Consider the following 25,131-nt stretch of genomic DNA (forward strand, 5'->3'; position numbering starts at 1 on the left):
CGGAAACGCAGTACTTTCATTTAGGAGTCCTGGCTTAATGGTAGCGGCTTTGAATTCGAGGTCCGATAGCGGGTTCGATCCTCGTAACTACACATTTTCAAAAATGTGGCCAGGGCTCCGGAACACCTAGTCCCAGGTATATGTGGATGGCCAAAGCATCGGATCGCGTATGGTAGGCAAGAGCCAAAGCTGATTCTTAAAGGTTAGGGTTTAAGGGACACTATTGAATAAATTGACTCAACATGAAAAAAATACATCCTTATCATTAAACTCGAAGTCCAATTCCCCCCTCTATGAATAAATAAACAACAGTACTTTTTGAACTGAGAGTTTGTGTGTGTGAGACAGTGCACACAATGTTATATTTTTGTTTGTGGACTTGGTTGAACTGAGAGTTTGTGTGTGTGAGACAGTGCACACAATGTTATATTTTTGTTTGTGGACTTGGTTGAACTGAGAGTTTGTGTGTTAGACAGTGCACACAATGTTATATTTTTGTTTGTGGACTCGGTTGAACTGAGAGTTTGTGTGTGTGAGACAGTGCACACAATGTTAATTGTTGAAAATAACTGGCCTGTGGTCTTAGTACTCCATCCATCCATCCATCTTCAACCGATTATCCTTAGTCGGGTCGCGGGGACTAGGAGTCAATTTCTGTCATTATCATGTTGGTGTGTGACATTTACAATAAATCTGGCTGAGCAGAGGTCTGTGTGTGTGTGTGTGTGTGTGTGAGGAAGGGATGGGGTGATGTTCATGTGTGCCCATGTGTATGATGTGGCTCTTTGCAGTAACACAGTAAAAAAAGTGGCTCTTAGTCTCTGACTGGTTGGCCACCCCTGATCTAGTCCCTACTATTACCCATTAATGCCTACTATGTACTACCATGTTGACCCAAATATAGGACGGCCCTGATTATAAGATGAACCCCCCTTTTCAAGACTAATTTTTCAAGACTTTTTGAGAACCTTTGAGGACCTTTGAGGAGTTGTGTTTTTGTAAATAAAATAATTGTATTTTAAAATAATGAAAACGTGCTACGTTATCATTATTTTCAAATAAATTTATATCTATTTAAATACATTTTTTACGAATTTCATAAATCGGAACGTGGGACTCATGCTCAAACCCCATTGACTCACAGGGTGGTGCCTCAGGATTAAGGCCCACTGACAAAGACTGTCCTGGAATAGGATGGGTTTCGAGGCATGTTAGAATGTATAGAATGCATAATGTGGTGGTATTTTCAACACAACAACTTCAAAAAAATGTTTTGGGGACCTCAGTATGGGGGCCCTGAGAGCGCAATGCACTGCAACTTAAGAAAATACATGTCAATAGTCAAAACAGAAGCAAATTACGATAAACACAACCGCATTAACAGAAAACACAACCGCAAAACCACATTACGGAAGTGAACAACGCGATTATGGAAGTGAGCCACACTGATGAATACAATACACAATATATTAAACTAATTTTTTTTGTGTCTGTAATTGCATACAGTATAAGGTTTTGTACAAGTAACAACATTGACCAATTGCACCACGCAAGACCACCATGTCTCAAATCCTCCATCTGCTTCCTCCATGCAATTAATAAATAGAAAAAATAACTTTCATATGAATCCACAGTTCTTATTTTAACCATTTGAGTGCTATATTCCAAAGAAAACAGCTTCTACCGGCTCTGTGATAGTGTGGTGAAGTTCACGAACGATTCAAATACTTAGGGTGAATGAACTGAACTGAATCACTTCCTGAAACGATTTGTTCATCAGTTGCGAGTCAACGTGATTCAGAATCACATTCAAAGTAAGTGTGTCCCTGTGACGAATCAGTAATTCAGTGAATCGCTGATTCAGTGATTCAGTGGATTAGTTCGCAAGTATACACTCACAAATTAGTGAATTAATCAGGTTGCAGGTTAACATATATGCGCTAATTTTGTTGTAAAAACGGTATTAAGGTATAAAGCAGCTGCCCATGAAGCACTATTACAAAATCCAGCACTCTACTTTTTTCTGCTCCTGAAGGCGACTTATCATGGAGCAAATTCATCGAGTCATTTTGGAGATTGGATCATGTTTGAATGGCATTAACAAAAAATAATCATGTAAAAGAATATAAATGGAAAAGGCTAAGTTGTGACCACACAATCCTTAGATTGTGTGGTTGGATTGTGAAACTCGGAAAATGGTAAAATGATGGATATAATTCATGTTTTTTGTACATGTTCTTGACCTTTCCTTTTTCTCTCCCTTCCTCACTCCCCCAAAGTAAAAAAAATAAACACAGTTACACACAAGGACACACATTACTGTGGATCCAACAGTCCACAAAAGAGACAATTTTCTGATCCATGGAAAACCGAATTATGGGCTAAATAGAAATCCTGTGTAAACAAAATACCTCAGAAGGCACATCTTAACAAGCGTTAAATAATATAAAATAATTTAGTCTGCATGTAATTTATTTATTTAAGGCATGGGAAAGCAGTCCTGGAAGGAAATATATTTTTTTGTTGTATCCAACAAAAATGCTTACCCACAAAGCCTTCAAATGTTGACTATTACCTTTTGAGGAAGCAACACCTGAGAAACACAACTCCCGTAGTGGGTACCAGGCCTTAATTGGAAGCAGGTTTATATTAGAGGCAGGATTTTATATTGAATTCCGAGTTTAATTATATTTGGATATTTGCTCATATTTTAATATGAGGTTAAAATCTAATTCTGTCTGGGTGCCATGCCATGCAAACACACGTGAGGTGAAAAAAGAGAGAGCTCATAGCTACCCTAAAAGTCACACTTTGTGGTAGTAGCCGATGGGGGAATTACAGTTTTCCGAGTTCACCTTGAACGTGCCACTTCCAGCTTGGAGCACTGGAGAGAGAGAGAGCTGAGGGCCTGGCATTTGCCGTAAGAAGTGATCTGCGATCTGCTACACTGCTACGCAGTAGCAAATGGAGTAAATTATATACATCGACAATAAAATCGGAGCCTCTGTTCAGTTTTTCCCCCGGTCTTCATTTGAGGCAGGCTATTATTTGGTTGTGAAGTCCACGCCCCCGGTATTTATTAGAGGCCCAGTTTTTATTTGACCACCGGTTTATATTTGAAGAAATGCGGTATATTTAAGACAGCTCAGAGTACACTGCAAAGTCTGCTGATCATCTTCCGTAACAAAGTAATATAAGACAAATTATTCTAAGGGTAGTGAGTAGTTTAATGAACAGCGCAGGTATTAAAAACAACCCCAGAGGATCAACAGCGTTTGATTCAGAATGGAAATTTGTATGCTTGCTGCAAGATGAACCAGAACCAGATCACTGGACAGACGTGTGGCATACTCAAGCAGAATACTAATTATCAGTTCTTCAAGGATGGATTTGTAAGATTTTACCAACAAACCATCGACCAAAACACAAATACATCTCTTTGCTCAATTTCAATCTGAGTAATTTTAACATTTTTCAACTTGACTTCATTTAGTGTGGCAAAGCAGACTTGCAGATCATTTTGTGCAACAAGCTGCAGAGGACATGCAGGCTCCAATGAAGACTACTTCCAGTTCTAACTCTAATTAACAAGCACATATTAACCAACAGATCTCTGAGGGGAAGGGGGGAACGCTTGCTCTCCAAACTTTGAGCAACTGCAAAAACAGAATCAGGGCTAAGATCATGAGGGAACAGAGCTTCCTTTAAAAATAAGCACTTGCTCCATACATTTAATTATGTGCACTGCTTTAAATTCAGGATGAACCAGCCAAGTCAGCGTGTGCTGGAATAATATTATAGGATAATACCGTAGTCTATTTGAATTGTTGAACATTTCTTCAACAACCACAGGGATCAGGCAAACATTACCATAGCCAGTAAAACATGGTTTATTGGAGTGAGTACAAAGCCTTTTCAGGTAGCCATGAAACAGTATTATTTTGCTTAGCTACTGCATACAAGAAAGCTCAGTTTGTATAATTTTGTCACTATTAAATAAATTGACCTCATCAAAAATTACACCTTCAATAGAAAATAATTTGCTTTATCGAGACCCTCGTATACATCCAAATGTAAATGGATGACAGAATTTGAAGACAAAACTGCAAATTATCAGATGAGCCAAAGACAAAAGGCAGAAACACAACACGCTTGGCTGAATAGACTATTTAAAAGGTATGTTTGTCCATATGGTCATTGAATGGATTATATAGTGATTGCAGATCAAAGATGACCTTTACATTTTTGACTTTGCCATGTGTTACTTGATTCTTATTCATGTCACTTGCATTTTTACCTTAAAAAAAAAACATGAGGCAAAAAGACACAATGTAAAAGCATGGAATGTCTATATATCACAATTGATCATTTATCAAGATGTACACAAAAAAATGAATTATATTTGCAAAAAGTTAAGGAACTGCAAAGCACATATGAAACAGCCATAACACACACACACACACAATATATATATATATTTATATATAGTATATATATATATATACAGATACATACAGACACACACACACACACTGTATATATATATATAAAAACAGCTCCCATGAACCTGTCTGAGGAATTGATTGCATGCTGGGAACAGTGTTTATGTATGTTATGTATCTGTGTGTGTGTGTGTGTGTGTGTGTGTGTGTGTGTGTGTGTGTGTCTGTGTGTGTGTCTGTGTGTGTGTTTGTCTGTGTCTAAGTGTATAGTCAGGGAAGGAGACGAGTGTATCACGTGAGGCATCTTTCCTGTATTGAACGCAAGATGAAGGTGGCATTTAGAGAAGAGAATCAATAGATGTGTCTTCAACAAGGGTGGTTGGAAATGGCCATATGAGAACATCACGGCTCACCAGCAATTCATTAAAGAAACACTTTGCCGATTTTGAACCTCATTTCCATGATTTAGTTGTAGGGGTGGGATGTCTATAACATACACAAGCCCCTTTTATACACAGCCTGTTCAGGGCGGGACTGTTGCACCTTCATTCCACCTCGCCGTTCTGTGTAAAAGGCACGAAGACGGAACGGGGCGGCATTGTTGATCCACCGCTGAGCCGGCATTGGAGGTAGTCACAGAGCCGAAACTGTGCCGAAACAACGTATGTGTGAAAGGGACAGCCAGCGTGCCAGGATAGGGTGTGACGTCACATGGAACACGGAAGGCTGCCTGCCAATGAAGCCGCTTTTTCTCTGGGATATAGCACTTAAATGGCCGAAATAAAAACCGTGGATTGATATAATAGTTGTTTTTTATTATTAAAAATAGATTATTTTGGACATGCTTTTATTGAACAAATTGCACATGAATAACCAACCAATTAAACAGAACATTAATTGAAAAAAGACATTATAACTATAAGAAATTGACGTTTAATTTCCCCTGCTCCCTTTTAAATATTTTCTTCTAAACTCAACAAAAACATCTCTTGAAATAAAAAAAATACCTGGGGGAAAACAACACTAATTACAGTTTTCCGAGTCTCATGAACGCATCATTACTTCCTGCTTTCGGAGTCCACATCTTCTAACAAAGAACTAGTCCACTAGTTAATCGATCACGGATGGCATTGTTCTCTTGGATAGATAAAAAAAATAAAAAATAAAATAAATAAATAAATAAGCAAATAAATAAATGTTTTATTCAATAAAATGCCCGATGGGTTTGTTACATGTCAAACTAGAGGCCGGCGTTACATGTCATGCCCCATGATCATGCCTCTGATTCTGTATGTTATGTTTTGATGGATAGCAATGTACAGTAAGTAACATTTGAAGTGTTTCTGATTGCTAAAAAGGGCACAGTTGCTCATGGCAGCTAGTTAGCAGAGCTAATCTGGGGACGTTCATTGTTGCTCCTGCCCCTCCCCAACCGAACAGAAGATGCCCACGTTCAGCTGTTTTAACTACATAGTCTCGGCTCAGCCGGCGTATGGATGGAGTTCTAACTGTAGCTATGCAGGGTGTGTGCAATGTTTATAACAACCAACTCAATGCAATGCAAAGTACATTTAGTCACTGTGGAACAGGCTCTCTGACCTGGAGAAGGCTCATTTCTCTGGTAGTATGAATGGCACCACAGTGATTATAATGTAACATACATAAACCACCAACACTATCTTCACACATCAGTGGCAAAGGACTCATTTAACTTGTCAACAAGTCTAAGGTGACACATGATTAAATAATCTCCTTATTTCTGATTTCAGATGCGTAAATATGTAATATTTCAACAAGGAAGTGTGTTTTTTCTTTACACAACTTTATTGTGTATATTCCTTATTGTATGGCCAGCTCTTCAATTGGCATTTTCTATTGGAGATGCACCGATCCACTTTTTTTCAGTTCTGATCCAGATGCATATGTGCCGATACCGATACTGATTCAAATACCAGAGCTGTTTTTTCTAATTGGAGTAGAAAAACTTTTTTCTTATCAAAACTTTTGTTTGCTCCGCGTAGTTCATCATCAACACTTGAATCAACACTTGAATATAAAAATTACCCACTGGAGAAATGTAGACATGACAGTGCTTTTTATGCAGAAAAAAATGCAGCTCCCCCGTTGACTTGTATTTGTTTACAGGCCAGTCTTGCCCGTTCCAATATGGCAGCGACATTGACATATCGTGGCAACGGGCCGAGGCAGTCTGTGCAGTGTCTATGGCGTGCGGCACACGCGGGGCCGCTCGGGTGGAACAAGGATTTTCAGCGAATGCAATCATGGAAGAGCTTGCTGTGAAAAAGAATACAAAATCCCCTACATGGGATTATTTTGGTTTTAAAGCGGACGCAACCGGCCAGCAGAAGAACGTATGTGTCGTTTTTAATCCTCATCTGGTAATTCGTCCAGTGTGGCGCTACACGACTACAACTACAATTCCTATGTAATTATGACCTCTTATTTTGAGGACCAAAATGAATGGCTGCTTCAATCAGTGAGAGTTTTGCCCAACTCCAACTGCCAGTTCCTATTTGCGTACACTTTGAATTGCGCTTTACAGGTGAATTATTTGCCGAGTTGAATTCTCGAGGAGGCAGACCATGAAATGGAATTTGGATCGGCGAGTATCCGTTGAGTGAATGACGTCAGCATTGGCCCCCCGATACCAATATTGGATCAGCCCTATCTCTATTTTCTTTTACGGAGACAACAGCATCAACAATTCTCCAATTAATACACTATGCTGCCATCTCTGAAGCCGTCTTTCAACTCTGTAGAGGAGGAACGACGGACAGTTTGTTTGTACTCCTACCAGCACAATCCATAAATGTAGTAGTTTAGCCCCCGGGGTAAATGATAAATCTAGCTTTTGGCATAGATATTTATTCTGACAAAAAAAAAAACCTCAACACAGCAGTTTACCACCTATCCTAAAATAGCAGTGTTATTTTCCTGTGGTCTTGAAACATTTTTGTGTACAGACATTTAATCAGCATAGCTGGATATAGCTATACCACCCATTTGCCAAAGGGACCAATGCTGTGTGAAGTTATTAGTGCCAGAAAAAAAGGAGCTATATTTTCCTTAAAAGAAAAAGGGGGGAGGGGGCAGCGTGGAGGTAAGGTGACGGGAATTAATTTTAAGTTAATCATAGGTCCAGAGGGTAGCTTTGCTGTTAGCTACAGTCTTGAGTCAGTGTTGACCTCTCCTCAACCTAATTATTCCAAAGACCACCAAAGACCTACAAAGGAACACATATGGTATGATATGCCCTGGCAATATACCCTCAAAAAATAAACACTGATATTTTCATCATATCAAGTATGATGGATGAAGATATTGTCCCAGCAATGCATTTATAACATTTATTTCAGTTTCCATGAAATAAATGATCTTAAAGTCCCTGTAAAGTCAATTCTGAGATTTGTTTCGAAACACATTATACATGTAAGAAAGCAATTACTTAAAACGTGAAAAAAGACTGATCTATGTAGTACTAAATTGTGGAGTTAGACAGCTAAACTGTTTTTGTGGTCCTGATTTTTCTGAATCACAACAAGTTACTACACTAGTTTGGGTTCTAGCTATGGCACCTTCGTCCCTAAGATGCATCTTCCCTGGATGGCAGAATGTACATAACAGCTCGGTCTCCTTATTCACATTTCCGTTCCATTCCGAGCGCGGTGGCTCCCTCCAGCTCCGTGTGCTCCCGGACAGCGGGGCCCTGTCCCTGCTCCACGCAAGCCCAGGGAGCTGGACTCTGAGCGGGGCTGTCGCGCTGGACACAAGGAAGGAACAGGAACAGAGCGCACAGAGCTGGGGGAGCCACCACCCCGCAACAAATATCCCATTTTCAAATCATAACGGAAAAAAGCCTGTTATTGGTTTCCTGATTTTGGATTTGTATGTGTATTACTGCTGTCAAAATTAACACGTTAATGTTTGAGTAATTTATTAAAAATATTTAATGCGTAAAAAATTAACACAGCTGCGTTTTGTTTACCCCTGGGCCACACCCGTAGTGACAAGTGATGTAAGCGTCACGTCAGCAACGAGAAAGCGATTTGTCAATTCCTTCCGGTTCTGTGTCCATCTTCATTCCATTCAACACGCTAGCGAAAGCAGCATTCTCAAGACTTCAAACAAATTATGAAATTTCTCAACTTTCATGGGTTAAAGTGAATCTTTGCTTTCGTTTTCAACCTTTTAATTTTTACTACATTTGCATTTGGAGTCTGTTTGTTTTTTGGAAAGTAGTTGGAATTGTTGTCGGAATTGAAGTAGTTGAGTTTAGAATTCACACATCCGCTTCTGGCTTGAATACAACGCCTTTTATCGCTGGAATTAATTATAATCTTTAAATACATTGCAGCTATTAACAGGAGGAAGGTGGTGCCCGTTCTTCTCTGTGGTTCTGAAGGAGGAGCAGAGAGGAGCAGGAGATTTCAACAATGTGTGATGTGTGTATTTATTGAGCGGTTTCTATAAGTGTTTTCTGAAAAATTTTTTTGTTATCAGTTATTTTTTGTTCAATTATCAAATAAAGAAAAGCATGCAATGAGTGTATTGTTGTACATTTTACAAAAAAACATTCATTATCAATTATATGAGTGCATATGTTATGTTATGTTGTTGCCTTGCGCGTGGGCGTGTGCACACAGACACATAATGTAATGTGGCAAATGTGGTCTTCCTATTCCAGAAGTGCAGGATTTATTATTTACAAGTCAAGTATTTACACAAAAACTTCCAGTTTTTCTAAATTAAGTCCCATGGTAACTGAAACAATGGAGAGACGTGCATCTCCACTGTCTAGACAGCGGGGCACAGGTTTTTTTGGAACAAGACAGAACGGGACAGTCCCTTAACTCAGTTATATTTAAAAATGTTGTTTCATACTTGCAGGAAACAAACAAAAAGAAATAGATCTAAAATAAAAAGAGAGGAACAGGAGCAGCTACCCCTTTGCCCCATGGCGCGTTTCTTTTTTAAGCCTGAATGGGCACCGAGGTAGCGGATTGTCTGGGCAAGATATATTCATGAGGAACGTGTCCTCGGCGTGACTTCGAAGTGCACACATCTGCACTCGCCATGCCGTTCCGTTTGCCCAGATCGACAAAACGCCTAAAACCGGAGCTGGGGGTCCATGTGCCTTTTCTTTTTTTTTTTTTAAGTCTCTGTACGGGACTGTAGAGCGGGGAGGTGAGATCCGACCACCAGTAGTTGGGTACTCGACAGCTCTGAGCAGAGAGGGATGGAGGTTATCCCCCTCTTTCCCTCCCTCTCGACCTCCTTCCCTCTCTCCCTCTCTCCGCTCCAGTTTCATCAGAACACGGTAAACTACATTTACACTGTTTCATCACTCGGATTTCTCCTGGCAGATAAAAAAAAATAGAAAAATCATCCGTCATCAATGTCAATCTGCCCAAGCCTAGTTGGAACTAACATATAGGCCTGGGTTTTGTTTATTATTTCTGCAAGAAAAAAGCATTTCAAGCTGGATGGACTTATTGGAAATCTGTAGTTCTTGTCGATCGATCGACAGCCCTAATTTGTATGTATTGGATTAGTGGTATTTGACACTTGAGAGAGGCTGCACACCTCCCGCAGTTGGGTGTGGGTGTGGTTTCAGCGTCTTCAGCGGACACACCCCCAGTGTCTCAGAGAAGAGGAAAATGTATTTATTTTCATGATTTTGAAACCTAATTTTAAATACGTGGCAATGTTTTTAATCATTCAAATATGGCTTACTGGTTAACACATTTTTCTGTGCTGTGACAAACTCAAAACTTATATTTATTGTTGCTTTACAGGGACTTAAAACATGCACGTTTTTGTCTTTTTTATGATTTTGAAGGTTGGTATTTCACTCTAATTTCTTTTTAGGCCCGTGTAAATTCCACCAGTAAATTATTTCAAGTTGAAGGGAGAGCTGGTAAATATCCAAAAATGTAATTTGTGTGTCATGAGTGAGGATATCCATCTAACACTTGTACACAGAGAGACAGAGAGAGAGAGAGAGAGAGAGAGAGAGAGAGAGAGAGAGAGAGAGAGAATATATAAAAGTTATATAAAAAGGACTGAAAGAGTGAAATCATTCCATTTGAATTGTTACAGGCAACATAGTTCCACACATGAGATTTAAGAAATTTCCCAAAAGCCCAGTGCAGAGAACACACACACACACGCAGACACAGAAATGCCGAACGTCTGTTCACCTATGTTCAATATGTGTGCATGCATGCATCAACACGCGCATGCAAGCGTACACACGCGCGCATGCAAGCGTACACACACCTGTACTCACAAAGACACACAGGCAAAAACATCTCCGTACACACGCACACACAAAAGGTAGATGAACTAATGCGGTATTCCCTTCAAGGTGACCTTTCATGTGTGTTGGGTCAGTGCCAAACAGGGTTGAAGGCGGAGGAGGATTAGAGCGGCCCACCCTGTGCACCTGGGTAAAGCCGAACACTGAGGCACATTCACCCCTTTCTCTTTTTCAGCGTGTTTTCCACGGTGCGTTTAGGATCTGACAGGGCAGCTTGGGCGTTAATCGGCCGGCTGAAGGAAGAAAAAAGATTGGGGCGTATGGACTCTGAAACCACCCAGCTGACCTTCCCTTCAAACGCGCACAGCAGATGAACTACAGTTTTTCCTCTTTCTCTCTCTGCAAGCCCCAGCTGATTGGTTACTCCCACGACAGCTTTCATGTCTCTCCACCTCGGGGAGTACATCATCGGCATGTCGACGTGCCCGCATAGAGGACACATAAAGGCGGTGGGGCGGGGGTTAGAGGAGAGAGGAGAGCATAAAAGAAGAGAGGGGAAAAGAGAAAGGGGGAGAGGCAGAGAGGAGAGCTGAGAGTAGAGGAGGAAACAGGGAGAAGAGGAGAAAGGATAGAAGAGGAGATCGATGGAGAGGAGGAGAGGAGACTAGGGGAGAGGAGAGGAAAGAGGGTGAGAGGAGAGCATAAAATAGGAGAGAAGAGGAGTGAAAAGAGACAAGGATAGGAGAAGAGAAGACTGAGGGAGGAGAGAAGGAGGAGAGGAGACTAGGGGAGAGGAGAGGAAAGAGGGTGAGAGGAGAGCATAAAATAGGAGAGAAGAGGAGTGAAAAGAGACTAGGATAGGAGAAGAGAAGACTGAGGGAGGAGAGAAGGAGGAGAGGAGACTAGGGGAGAGGAGAGGAAAGAGGGTGAGAGGAGAGCATAAAATAGGAGAGAAGAGGAGTGAAAAGAGACTAGGATAGGAGAAGAAAAGACTGAGGGAGGAGAGAAGGAGGAGAGGAGACTAGGGGAGAGAAGAGGATGGGATGAGACTGGGGGAGAGGAGGAGAGATTTTGGAGACAGGAAGAGAGGAGAAAGGATGAGAGAAGACAAAGCAAAGGAGGAGACGTGAGAGGGGAGGAGAGAAGGCTAGTGTAGGGAAGGGAAAATATGAGACTAGGGGAGAGGAGGAGGGAGGGGAGCATAAAATAGGAGAGGAGAGGTACAGAAAAGAGGGTAAGAGAGGAGAGAAAAGAGAAGACAGGGGAGGGGAGAGGAGAGAGAATAAGAGAAGACATTTAAAGAGAGGAGAAGAGAGGACGGGAGGAGCACATAAAATAGGAGAGGAGAACAGAGGAGGAGATGACACTAAGGGAGAAGAGGAGGAGAGGAGACTATGGCAGAGGAGAGGAGGCGAGTAGGAGAGCAGAGAGGGATGGGAGAGGAGTGGAAAGTTGATGGGAAGAGGGGAGGAGAAGAGACCAAGGGGGAGGAGAGGAGGAGGAGAGGAGAGGAGAACAGATGAGGGAAGGGGAGAGAGGATGAGAGAAGAACGTAAAAGAAGTGGGGAAGAGAGGAGGGAGGAGAGTATAGCAGCACTGAGAGCGATAAAGGGGACATGAGCGAGGGGAGATGATGACGAGGAGACGAGGGGGGAGGAGGCGGGAGAGCGGAGGACGGGAGAGGAGATCAGAGGAGAGGAGCTGATGAGCTGGGGGGTGGGGGGTGGCAAGGGAGGAGATTTGAGCTCCATCCATCACGTCACCAGAGCGGAGTGTGTGTTAAAAGCCAGGTTTGTCGAGAGCTCTCGCCTCCGTGGCACGACTTCATTCATCCATGAGGAGTGTGCGGCCGGATCGATGCCACCGAGACCAAGATAATCTCATCATCACGAATTTGGCTCCGGTTGTCAGTAACCCGAGATATCGCGACACTTGTGCCCGATGACATGAGCAGAGGGATAAAAATGGAGAGGCAAGAGGAGAGGGGAGTGATGTTACCGAGAGGGGTAGTGAGAAAGAAAGAAGGAAAGAAAGGCTCTATTGCACCGTAGCAAAGAATCCGCACCAAATGCGTCTCGGGTCGATACCAACTGGAGTGGAGAAGTGATTCATTTCTTAGTGTTTCACAAAAGGCTCAAAAAATGATTCCTCTTCAAGGCGCTTGCTAAACACGCAAGGGTCCCACTGAGCGCAACTGCATAAAACAATGGCCAAAGATCCACAGACACACACACCACTCACCGCTGGCACGCCGAAGAACGGGAAACGGCAAAGCAATTTGACGACAAATCCTGCGCACGTGCCCGCCATTTACAGAACATTTTAGGAAATGAAAGTGCCGACTCATTCGCCGTTGCCGCAAACAAATAACAACTGGAGTGCCGAGGACAGTGCTTATCAATTCCCCTCAGAAGCACAGAGAGAGTCGGGCTTCACACTGTGCAACAAATAGAATGGGAAACAAACCAGACTGTGGGATTTCTCCCATTCAGAGAGCGAGAGACACTTTTAGACAAATGCACACACACACGCACGCACACAGACAGACAGACAGACAGATTGGATTGTATCGTCAGAATAATAGTGAAATGGCGGAATTGCCGTTTTGAGTATTGACTGGTGTGTGGTATGTGTAAGGGGGGTTGAGATTCATGATCAATTTCCTCCCACAGATATAGCAAATATATCACTCTAATATACCAAATTCCTTAATTGTTCAAATGAGTCAAAAGAGAAGGCAAGTGAGAGCCGGGGGAAGCCGGGGAAAGGAGAGGCATTCATAGTTAGAGTTGGTGGGAATCGTTTTTAATGAATTGAGGTGAGAGAAGATTCACATAACTCATTTATTTTGCTCTGTGCGGCCTTTGCAGCACATGCCCCTGGGGGGGGCAAAAGCTCTCACTCCCTCCCTCCCTGTCTCTCTCAGAGGAGAGCAGGTTCCACTGTGTTTGACTTGGGAAATATTTGGCTGACAGCCAGGGGCCCGGCTGCCACGGTGCCACTGGCTGACGGGTGTGTGTCATGGGAGAATTAAGTATCACAGGGGTAATAATGAGGAATTTCACATGATATATATCAAGATCTACTTTGGAATAGGAGGAAATCCCATATGCCAAAGAACATGGTTTAACTATGTATAGTAAAACTCCGCCTCTCAGTGAGGAAGTAGTTGTAAGTGTGTGAATTTCAGAACATATAATTCAGGAATCTTTACCATTTCACAAAATAATGACTGGCTGTTCAGATGCTATGCAATAATTCTGACGGCTCTATTTTTGGGTGATATCTTATCATTGTAATGATATAAGACAGTACGGCGGCGTCTTTGCACAAACTGATGGAAAGACGGGAGCGTTGCATTATGACCTGCCATGACTAACACTTGTAACGGTCTAGCCAGGTGTGCTCCGCTGTTTGTGATATTACAGGGTCTGTCCCATCCTCACACATCTTACAACTCCGTCTCCTGCACCCAACTGCTCAAACAGCGCAAAGCCAGCAGAACCCTGTGGTAGGGATTTAAAGGGCCCCCAGGGGACATTTGGCCCCTATAGTGAAACCCATTCACAACCAAAGGACGAGGAGGGCTTGTGCTTCAAAGCACAGCTGGTGCTGTGTGTGCGCATGAACACACCCAGGCACCAAGTCTTCGCCAATTCAATGCATTGCCTTGAAGTTATGGTTTTTTTTGTATGTGAGGCCAGTGTACCTAATTCGAATGTATTGCCGGCATCACAAAGGTCAGCAGTTTCAGGCAAATTGGGAGCGTGCACAATTAAGATCTAAGTTCCACTATTCTAATTATTTTTTTTTTTTTTTTCCAAAATATGCATTTTCTGAGAAAAAAGCAAGCTTTGAATGGATGCACTTCAAAAATAGAACAAACCGCACCAAGACTGTCATTGTACAAAGCATTCTGAATCCATCTGAAGTGTAGGCGTGTAATGCCTGGTCCACACACTACAAGATTTTTCAAATCTTAATAGATGTGAGCGATCCCACACATAACGACATACCATACCATACCATAACAGTTTTGTTCCCATAGTGTGTGGAGAGTAACAATTTGCCCAAACAGCACACACACACACACACTAACAAATTTCATTCACCATTCGCCAGATGACTGGACGGCATCAAAACAATGGCACACCAGCCTAAAAGAACTGTTGGTGCGCGGGTGTGACGTTTAAATTACCATTTACGTAAACACACACACACACACACACACACACACACACACACACACACACACACACACACACACACACACACACACAAATTAAAATGCAAGAACAGAGTTGCACTCAGAATCCACATAGTCATATTTAAGTGCCCATGTTGAGGGGCTGTTCCCTATTGACCGAGAAAATTTGCTTAAAGTGCCCGGTCAATTTCCATCTTGGAGGTCAAATTGTGGTCTCGCATCCTGTCCTTCGTACGCCAAAAAGATATTTTGTTGCTCACCACTGCGGGGCCTGGGCTGCCCGTTGAAACCATTAAATATGCAAACTGCACACCACACATGACGCTTTGTGACCGCAGAAATGCAGACGAGCTGGGTGAAGTGAATTTAGGCAACTGGCCCCTAGATATAGAACAAAGACGCTGTGTCTTAACACTGATGTTGTGTTATCTTTTTTTCCATGTTGTCCAGCCCCCCCCCCCAATCATTCCCCAGTGTGGTTTGACCCCACCGTGCTTTGCCAAGTGTAACAGAGAGAAGTCAGTTTAGTGGCTGGGATAGTGAAGGTCTACATGCCTTATATTCAATTATTCATTGGGGTTACTTGGATTTTGAGAACTTGTAATAAATAAAACATTCCATCACTGCCTCCAATTTCACACAAAATTTCAACCCACATTTGTGGTCTGTTTCTCCAAATGGGCTATTAATTTGTCTAGGTCTTTAAAGAAGTGCAGAGATTTGTTTTTGTTATCCAGCCTGACTCCATTTTTGGGTAAAGGAAGTGCTATGAGTAGATAAAGATGGGATGAGTTACAGTACAAGAAAATAGACTTATAAATGTATTATTTGGGCCATAGTTACAATTTATCTGTTCTTCCATAACCCCCCCCCCCATCGTGTTATCACTGACAACCCCTTCACCTGAGAAATGTTCTGCATAAATTAATCTTTATGATTGATACATGAATCCGAACTAGGCCCGGTTACGAAATAATTAATTAAGCGAGTAATAATAGGGAAATTTACACCATACCAATAGATATCATCCAAATCTTAGATCATCACATCGAAAGTTCAGAGTGGTGTATTATAGCAGGCCGAATCTCTCTGAATTATTTCAGCTTTTAGGTCGATCTTCACGTCGGACATCAAAATGGTGCCTCATGGCATCAACCGGTCGTGTTTTTTAGGATAGAAGATAAAAGATGATAATAATCATAAGAATTATCATCCAATTATCAATTTGGGATTATCAATGTTTAGCTTCTGCTCATTTAATGTAAGGGACTTTTGCGCTTTGTTTACCCCCTCCCCTCCCCTGCACAAACATGTGGCGTAAGATCGCAGCTGATGTTTATCGTGACATCTTCCATTTGGCTCTGATTTGTTAAACGCCATAATTTATTAATGGGAGGGGAGCAAATATAGCCGCTGTGCTTCTGCTATGTTGTGCTCTGCGCCAAGCTTCTGCCATGGCATCAAGACACATTGGTGCATCTGTAACCAAAAGTGAGACAAACACAGTCCTGAAAAACAATGCAGCCAGAAAAAAACGAACAAGAAAAAAGTAAAGAAAACAACAGTAGCTAAAAAAAATAAAACACCAAAACATTCCACGATGAAAATTCTCCGCTCATGCTACGTAGCGATAACATAATTGAGCAAGTGGCATTCCCTGGACCGACTTCCACTTCCATCTCAGCAAAGCAGCATTGATCATGCAAGTTTATAGGGGAGATGAGGAAAAATAAAACCGCACATTAATAATTAACAATTCCAGCGTGTAGCGTTATGTATAGTAGCTGCAGGTCTATCTGAGAGACTAAAGACGCAACCCAAGGCTAGCCACTGAAGTCCTTTTAATGCACTCGTTAAAGTGGACGGAAATAAAACAAATCTATCCTAGTGGCTCCCGCAGGAGCACAACAGGGGCCAAACTACACAAATTTGAAATGCCTTCCTGAACTGGCAGTCTTTGCTCATAAATGGCTGTTTGTGCACTGACTGTTCCCGGGGCCGTCTGAATGAGCACATGCAGGCTTACTGTAGGTAGACACGGCAAGATATAGTGGACTGGATTTATCTTAAGATGAAGGGGAGAGAGAGGGAGAGAGGAGAGAGAGAGAGAGAGAGAGAGAGAGAGAGAGAGAGAGGAGAGAGAGAGAGAGACAGAGAGAGACAGACAGAGACAGAGAAAGACACAGAGAGAGACAGAGAGAAAAAAAAAAAGTGCTTTTCCGTTCAGTGGTTCAATGGCCATTGAAGTGTCGGAGCAATTTCAATACAATATAACGTGGCGGATGAGATAAGGCCACACGGCGGCACCCTTAAAAATAGTCCTGGCCCAGATAAGTGTGTGTTTGCATTGGAGTGTTTGCGTGAAGGAAGGAAATTGTGTGCACGTGTGTGTGTCTTTACATGCATGTGTATATGCGTTTATGTGAATGTTTGTCGGAGGAAGGGTATTGCGAGGCTTGGACAAATGCATGATTGTCACGCTTGTGGAGGAGACGCGCTTGGTCACAGAGTCTGCCAGCTAAAGGCTTAAATCACATGCCTGGAATACACAATGACTTCATACGCACACAATGACTTCACACATGCACAGATCCCCTCACGCACACACGTCCATATAAATTATGCAGAGTAAGAGCATTCCTTGAAGCATCCATTTTAAACATCTGCTCAAGCCACATAATTTGCATGCATGTGATGGATTTGAACAGATTAAAAGGTGTGGCTAAAAAATCCTCCTACAAGGTGTATGCATACTGCCTCATCCTTGTTTGAGTTGGCTCAATGGGGTTTTTGTCTGACAGTAGTATAAGCTTGGTCCTTTGAGGGCCTAAGTCTATTATGAAGTGTTATATAAGACATCTGCATCATATTTGTAATTCATATTTAATCACGCAACGAAAGAGCCAGGAAACAAATTGCAATCAAACATTCCTTTTGTCAATTCAGTGGATCCATGTTGTTCATAAAGACAAAAAAAAAAGTCTTTGGCAATTAAAATATTAGGGTTAATGTTCGCTTCCCTCTTCTGTTTATGGATTTACCCCTGACAATTTGTCTGTGACAGCAGTCAAATGATGCCCCCCGCCCCCCTCCAGTATCCCCCCCCTCTTTCTGACTGACACTCATGCTCTACACAAGGCAGATTGTCGCCACCTAAAGGTGATTTTTATTGCCTTCCTGTCTTTCCTATCAACTCTGTACCACCTGCGCCATATTAACAGGGCTGGTCCCCCACTGAGAGAGGATTTGGTATAATTAGAGTTTTGTGGCAAATCAAATTATAACACTCTTATTAAACCAAATAAATATAATAATTCAGGAGCCACTCAAAAAGCGTGGCATTACAGCTGCGTGCTCTTTGAGAGCAAAACATGTGCATGGCTGAGAGCATGAGAAATGTACTGTTTAAAACCATGAACAGGTTATAGCACGAGCCCCCTGCTGAGGCCTGGCGTAATGCCAACAATACCCAAATAATATTCGTGGTGGAGTTAGGGCGGTCCAACTCTTTGGAGCGAATTACCAAAGTCCCTTATTCCTGAGAATCGTGGATTTTATTTTGATGCACCGGCTTGATTTTAACCCTGATTATACAGTAAGTAATACCCATCAACGCCTTAAGCGAAATTAGGCATCATTACAAATCGTCCATCTCCTTACCCTGTGGAGTTCTCTCAACAAATGAAATGAAGCTCTCCACCGGGTCTGCTGCTGGCACAGCGGTGGCTACGATAAGGCTAGCAGAGCTCTGCTGATACCTTCCTATTATTCCCTTCTCTCAGATAGAAACCAGGCCCGCTCCTTCCCTCAGCTGTGAAGCCCTACAAAACATCATTAGAGTGATGTGGAGGAAAGTGGAGGAAGACTGGGAGTGATGGGCTGCTACATCAGATACAGAAAGTGCCGAGGTGCCCTTGTAGAGACTGACTGAACAGGAGCTATGCTTTCCCTCTTAATATATCTTCTTTTGTTTTCTATTTTTTTATTTCTTCTGTTTAGTCTTCCTCCCATGACAGCTTCAGTGACAGGCTGAGAGGCCTGAAGATCAATGAAGGGGGGACTCTGTCCTTGTTTCCTGACATTTATGTCCATAGCCATTCCACTACGGCTCAGGTTACTTACCGTCCGCGCACAACAATAGATAAACAGATACACAGAGAGAGGGGAGGGAGGGAGGGAGGGAGGGAGGAAGAAGTGAGGCAGAGAGAGTAAGAGGATCTGCTTTTGTACATCTTTAAAGGAAAGTGGATGCCCTGGGCCATCTCCCTGTAGACAGGTTCCTGTTGAATAATACAAGGGAGCACCCTCACACCTGATGTGTCAAAGTGACTTCATGTAAACAACAGGACACTGAGCTCTACGTGTCATAGCTGATCCTGCTTGTTTTTCCCTTTTGCGAGAGGTGAGAATCTACGCGGAACACACTCACACAGCCTCCTGAATTAAGGAAGTGAGGCAGTTAGAGTGGACCCGCAATTATTCCGTTCCTCTGATTAAGGAGCCATTAATGCTCTGCATGTTGACCCTTACCCTGTGCATCTGGCTTATAATAGGGGCTTGGGCTGAGACCCACTGCGATAACAACAGACACTGGCCTTCTTCCCTGGTGGGAACACATCACTTCTGATCAAGGTCATCTGAGACTCCCATGACCAGAGTGAATAGTAGGGTGGAAAGAAAGCGGGGAGGCTAATGACAGATATTGCCGTGCAGTGTAAGAGGGAAACATGGAAGGATTTTTCATTTTTTCAAATATTATCAGATCACGACAGGATCTATTGGCAATACAGTTAATTAAAGACCTCTAATATATAATTTTGTCTCATAGATTGCTTAATTTCTTCTTTCAGGGCAGAATGAACAATTACTGGCACTTAGCTATTCACATTGCTAAATTTGCTACCACTTATTGCACAGCCAGCACTCCTCCTATGTGGTTGGACAGAATCCTTGTTAAAAATTTGGATTGACAAGAATTACAATTACATGAGTTAGTCTTTAACAGGTTAATTACTCGGGGAGTCTGTACAATAAGGAAAAAAGAGATAACACAAATGAATGTGCATACTACTATAATCTCCGTTTTTGCATACCTGGGGTTGTACATTATGTCTTAAGAAGGACTTAATCCCGTCTGACACGACAGACTTAAAATGGGCTTAGTGCCACAGAGACACAGAAGTTGTCACGTTAGAGATTTATACACCCAAATACTCCCCACAATGGGGTATTAAATGACCATAAAAAAAACAACTACAACCTGCAAGTCTTGAAGAATTTAATCCCCCAAGACGAACCACAATAGTCCAATAAGGAGAATATGATACAATGGATCAAACCATTATTACTTTAATTACTGCTTTAGGCCATGCATAAAAAAAAATATATAATACATTAGTTGGAATACTTCATGAGTGAACTTTAATTAAGTATAATTTAGCGTCGAGAATGGATGTCAACTTCTGGTGTCAACTTTTTGAGTTAATGATTGCACAGACAATAAGACTCCTGTTTATGGAGATTTGCAAATTCATCAGCTATCAAGGTCTGCACAAATCTGTGGAATGCCAAATGAGGCCTGGGAGAGAAAAATACGCAACGTGAATTAAACGGCTTAAGTCCCTCATTGATTGAGCCCTTTCATTAGATTCAGCACAGTGAAGTATATTCTTAACAACAAAAAAGCTAATTAAAGGAACTGACATGAGAAGATAATATATCCGCCGTGTGGGAGAGATCGATAGTTCATATCCACTTGTCAAGACCTCCACAAAGTTTCTTCAAACATGCCTGCTAATAACTCATGAAATAAGTGGAGCTTTTTATTCTGCAGGAATGAATCAACAGTATTTCCTACAGTAATTGAGTGAAGAAAAAGGAAAAACAAGTGTTTAAATGTAAACTGAATGTAAACTGATGGACTGAAAAGGGCTGGCTTAGGTTCTGTCTCATCATACATCATCCCAGCTTTTCATGATATCACTGACCCTGTTCAGAAAGCCACAGGCTCCATTTTAATCCCTCTGCTGATTATTTCCACCTCCTCCTTCTCTCCTCCCTTGCCCTTCTGTTTCTCTTGTTTTACACTTCTCCTATTCTGTTTTGAAATCCCCAAAAATATTTGCAGAGAAAAATGATGTGCAAAATGGGGGGGGGGGGGTTGTCGCAGTGGAAGAGGGCAAGGAATGCAAAACGGTGACAATGTGTGAATTTCAAAATAAGAATGACAAGGTGTTCGGCCGTCTTACCTGTATGATGGACATGCGGTTGGTGGCCGTGTCTGTAGTGCTGGTGACGGGGCCTGTGAAACTGGTGTGACATCCCCCGTGGCCTTGGGGCATGCTGAGGTTGTTGGCAGTGGGCTTGAGGTACATGACCTCTGACCTCGGGGAGCTGAGCGGGAGGCGAGTTTGGTAGTCAAAGTACATGGGGGAGGTGGCCAAGGAAGGGCTGCTCACCACGTTCATCACGTTCATTGCGTCCCTCTCCTCCACCTCACTCTGCACCAGCATGATGTCGTTCTTGTTTATCTTCTTCTTCTTGCCTTTCCCGAGCTGCGGGTGTGAATACTCAGCTATGCGACAGTTGTAGGTGCGTATCTCTTTGTTCTCGCGCTTGCACTTGATGGCAATGGTCACCATGGCGGCCAGCAGCATGATAGAGATTATGCTGAGGGTGACAATGAGAGGCAGGGACATGTCCCAGTTGCGGTTATCCTCATTTATACGCGGCTCTCCTCCAGGCAACGGTCCATTGTACGCCTTGACGATGAGCCTGGCAGCAGCAGTCAGTGTGGGCTTACCATGGTCCATTACCCGAATGATCAGCTCTACCACAGGGCTCACGTCCTCCCAGAATGGATGAGCTGTTCTCACCTCGCCGCTCGCTGGGTCAATCTCAAACAGGTGCTCCTCGTTCCCATCTGAAATTTCGTACGTGAGCCTCCCACTTTCCCCGTAATCGTTGTCCACAGCCCGAACCGTTGTGACGATGTAGCCAACGCCGACATTGCGGGGCACGTGAATCTCTGCCGTGTCGTTCTGGAGAAGGGGCAGGACGATGACAGGAATGTTGTCATTCACATCCAGAACACTAATGCGGACTGTGGTGTTGCTCTCCAGATGGGGGGAGCCGGCATCTTTAGCCAGGACCCTGAAGTCAAAATATTTGATCTGCTCGTAGTTAAACGATCTCACAGCATAAATGGCGCCATTAGCAGCGTTGACATTAACATAGGTGTTGACATCACCACCACTCACGTTGGAATTGAGTATGCTGTAGTAAACTGTGCCATTTTGGCCCAGGTCAGAGTCATGTGCCAGAACTGAGCCGAGGTACTCCCCGGGGATGTTGTTCTCTGGGATCTGAAGGAGGTACACAGACTTGGTGAAGCGAGGGGCATTGTCATTCTCATCGAGAATCTTAACGGTAAAGGACTTTGTGGAATTCAAAGGAGGAATACCGTTGTCTTTGGCCACAATTGTGACGTTGTACTCATCCTGTACCTCTCTGTCCAGCGGGCGGTCGGTTACCACCGTGTAGAAGTTGTCATAGTTCTCCTCTAGTTTAAATGGGACATTTCCCAGGACCCTGCACTGAAGCTGCCCATTCCTTCCCGAGTCCTTGTCTGTGACACGGACCAGAGCAATGACAGTGCCTGGGGGTGCGGCCTCACTTATGGCCCCCTGTCTCACTGATACAAAGCCAATTGACGGCCAGTTATCGTTTCTGTCGAGAACTTTAACAGTGACTTTACAATGGCCGGGAATTGGGTTGGGGCCTAAATCCTTGGCCTGGATGTCAATCTCAATAATTGGGCTCTCCTCATAGTCAATTTCTCCCTGAATCTTTATGACCCCTGTCCGGGAATCTATCGAGAAAAGCTCACGGATCCTCTCTGGGGCATAGCCACTAAAAGAATACACAACCTGTCCATTGTTCCCTTCATCAGGATCTGTGGCATTTAAATCAATAAGTACTTTACCAAGGGGTGAATTTTCTGGAATTTCCACCATATATGAGGGCTGGTCAAACACAGGGCTGTTGTCATTAGAATCTATAACTTTAACATTGATTTGCATGGTTCCAGACCTAGGATACTCCCCACCGTCGGTGGCAGACAGAATCAGTGTGTGATGGTTACGTTCCTCTCGGTCTAATGGCCGTTGAACAACCAATTCTGGAAACTTGGTGCCGTCCCCGCGGGATTTTACCTCCAAGGAAAATAGATTGTAATCATCTCGCGTGATTTGATAGGTTTTGAGACCGTTTTCCCCCGCGTCGGGGTCATGTGCACTGGTCAGGGGAAAACGTGTGCCTGGGGCTGCGTTCTCAGAAATGTCAATGTCAATCTGGTCCGAGGGGAAGGCGGGCGAGTTGTCGTTGATGTCCTGAATGTCTATTTTGATCATGCAGATCTCTTTGTCGTTGGCGAACACCTCCATGGAGAGCTGGCACTTGGGGTTCCTCCGGCACAGCATTTCCCTGTCAATGCGCTGCTTAGTGTACAGGAGCCCGCTCTGGGGGTCCACATCAATAAGGTGCGGAGCAGAGTTCTCTAGCACCCTAAAGTTGGCTTTCTTTCCTTGTCCTCCTGGCCCGGTCTGCTCCAGCCCGATCCAGGCATCTTTGGCAATGTTTCCGATCACTGTTCCTGGCCCCTGCTCCTCTGGGACGGAGTAATTCAAGTTCTTCAGTGTCAGGGCTTGAGCCCATAACAGCAGGAAAAAGAAAATAGAAAGATACATCCCCCCTACAAACAACCCCTGGAATTCCGGTGTATTTTCGTGTCCTCCGACCTGTTGATGTGACTCAGACAAATTGTTTATATATATATATATATATATATATATAGTATATATATATATATATATATATATATATATATATATACACTATATATATATTATTTATTCTTCATGATCAAACACAGGACTGTGTCCATGGTGTGAAGCATCCAAGCTCAGGGTATTCCTCTCCGGTGGTTGTCCTTTCTTCCCTGTCTCCCCCCCCTCCTAATTTATATTCAACTCAGTACCCGGACTCATCCGAGCAATGATCGCAATCGGGAGCTCCACCAAACGGAACAGTCATATTGTACGTGATTTGCGTGACCCTAAGAAGAAAAATAAAAAATAGGGAGAGGAAAAAGACAAAAGTAGGGTTAGATATGGAGGTGTCAAAACAATAATCATATAATAAAATCACAGTCCATAGAAGAAAGACATCCGCCAAGCAGTCAAAGACGAAGCACGGGCTCATGCCTCAATTCATCTCCACGATTATGGACAAAGCTGGTCAATTGGTTAACCTTGGGGAACCCGTTACAAGGGATAACGACGATTAAACGCGCACGGTTTCCATCACTGTTATTGTTGTAATCTTATGCCTAGACCAGTAAGGGTGCAAACGTATTTTCTACCTCCAAAAGGCTGCTCATGCATTAAGTGTGTTTCGTGGATTTAACAGGTCAATTTCATAATTTAATAGAACACGGCTGCTGTGGTAAAGGCGCAATGACAAGTCCGCATAATTCGGACGTGATGACGAACCCACTATAATAAAAAACAATATATACAAAAAACGTAAATGTGTGTATGAGTGTCACACTCTGCTTCGGCGTCTCTCTCCAACGGACACACTGCCAGTCCTTGGGAGAAGCTGTTGCATCCCCACGCACGGGGAATGGAAAGCGTAACGCGCGTCGCGGTGAATAAGAAACAGGCTCTCCTATGGGGAAAGTACGCGCACACACACACACACACACACACTGCAGAAACCCAACCACCGACTTACCGGGAGGAGGAAAAAAAAATGGAAATACTCCGCAATCTGGTAAATATATATTTCTTTCTTTTCTTTTCTTTACGAGTCCACAGATTTGTTGAGTCCCTCGCCGCGGTGACACCTGCCGGCCGCACCAACTGGACGAAAGAGGGGAAAAAAGGAAAGGAAAAGACGGAAGAAAGTGAAAGCGGGTCCAGGGGAAAGTCAGAGCGCGCTGTCAAGGAGCTTGAGCCCCGGTCCGATTGGGATGCAGCTGCTCGTGTGTGTGTCTCTCTCTCTCTGTCTCTCTCTCTGTCTCTCTCTCTCTCTGTCTCTCTCTCTCTCTGTCTCTCTCTCTCTCTGTCTCTCTCTCTCTCTCTGTCTCTCTCTCTCTCGACGACTCCGCCGCTCGCGCCCGCAGTGACTCACCGCGCGCC

General features: G+C 43.2%; 1 protein-coding gene across 1 annotated transcript in view; it reads right to left on the reverse strand.

The window, feature by feature from the left end:
• The window catches only part of pcdh17 (protocadherin 17), a gene marked incomplete at its 5' end in the record, with an annotated part of 74,196 nt that extends 50,520 nt beyond the window's left edge, over positions 1-23,676 (reverse strand). Inside the window, one exon of the mRNA XM_079998302.1 lies at positions 21,178-23,676. Within this exon, the coding sequence (XP_079854428.1) occupies positions 21,178-23,676 (2,499 nt within the window). The remainder of the gene's footprint in view (positions 1-21,177) is intronic.
• Between the last annotated feature and the right edge of the window lie 1,455 nt (positions 23,677-25,131).

The sequence above is a fragment of the Zeus faber genome (assembly GCF_960531495.2).
Source record: "Zeus faber genome assembly, chromosome: 3".
In the NCBI taxonomy this organism is placed as follows: Eukaryota; Metazoa; Chordata; class Actinopteri; order Zeiformes; family Zeidae; genus Zeus; species Zeus faber.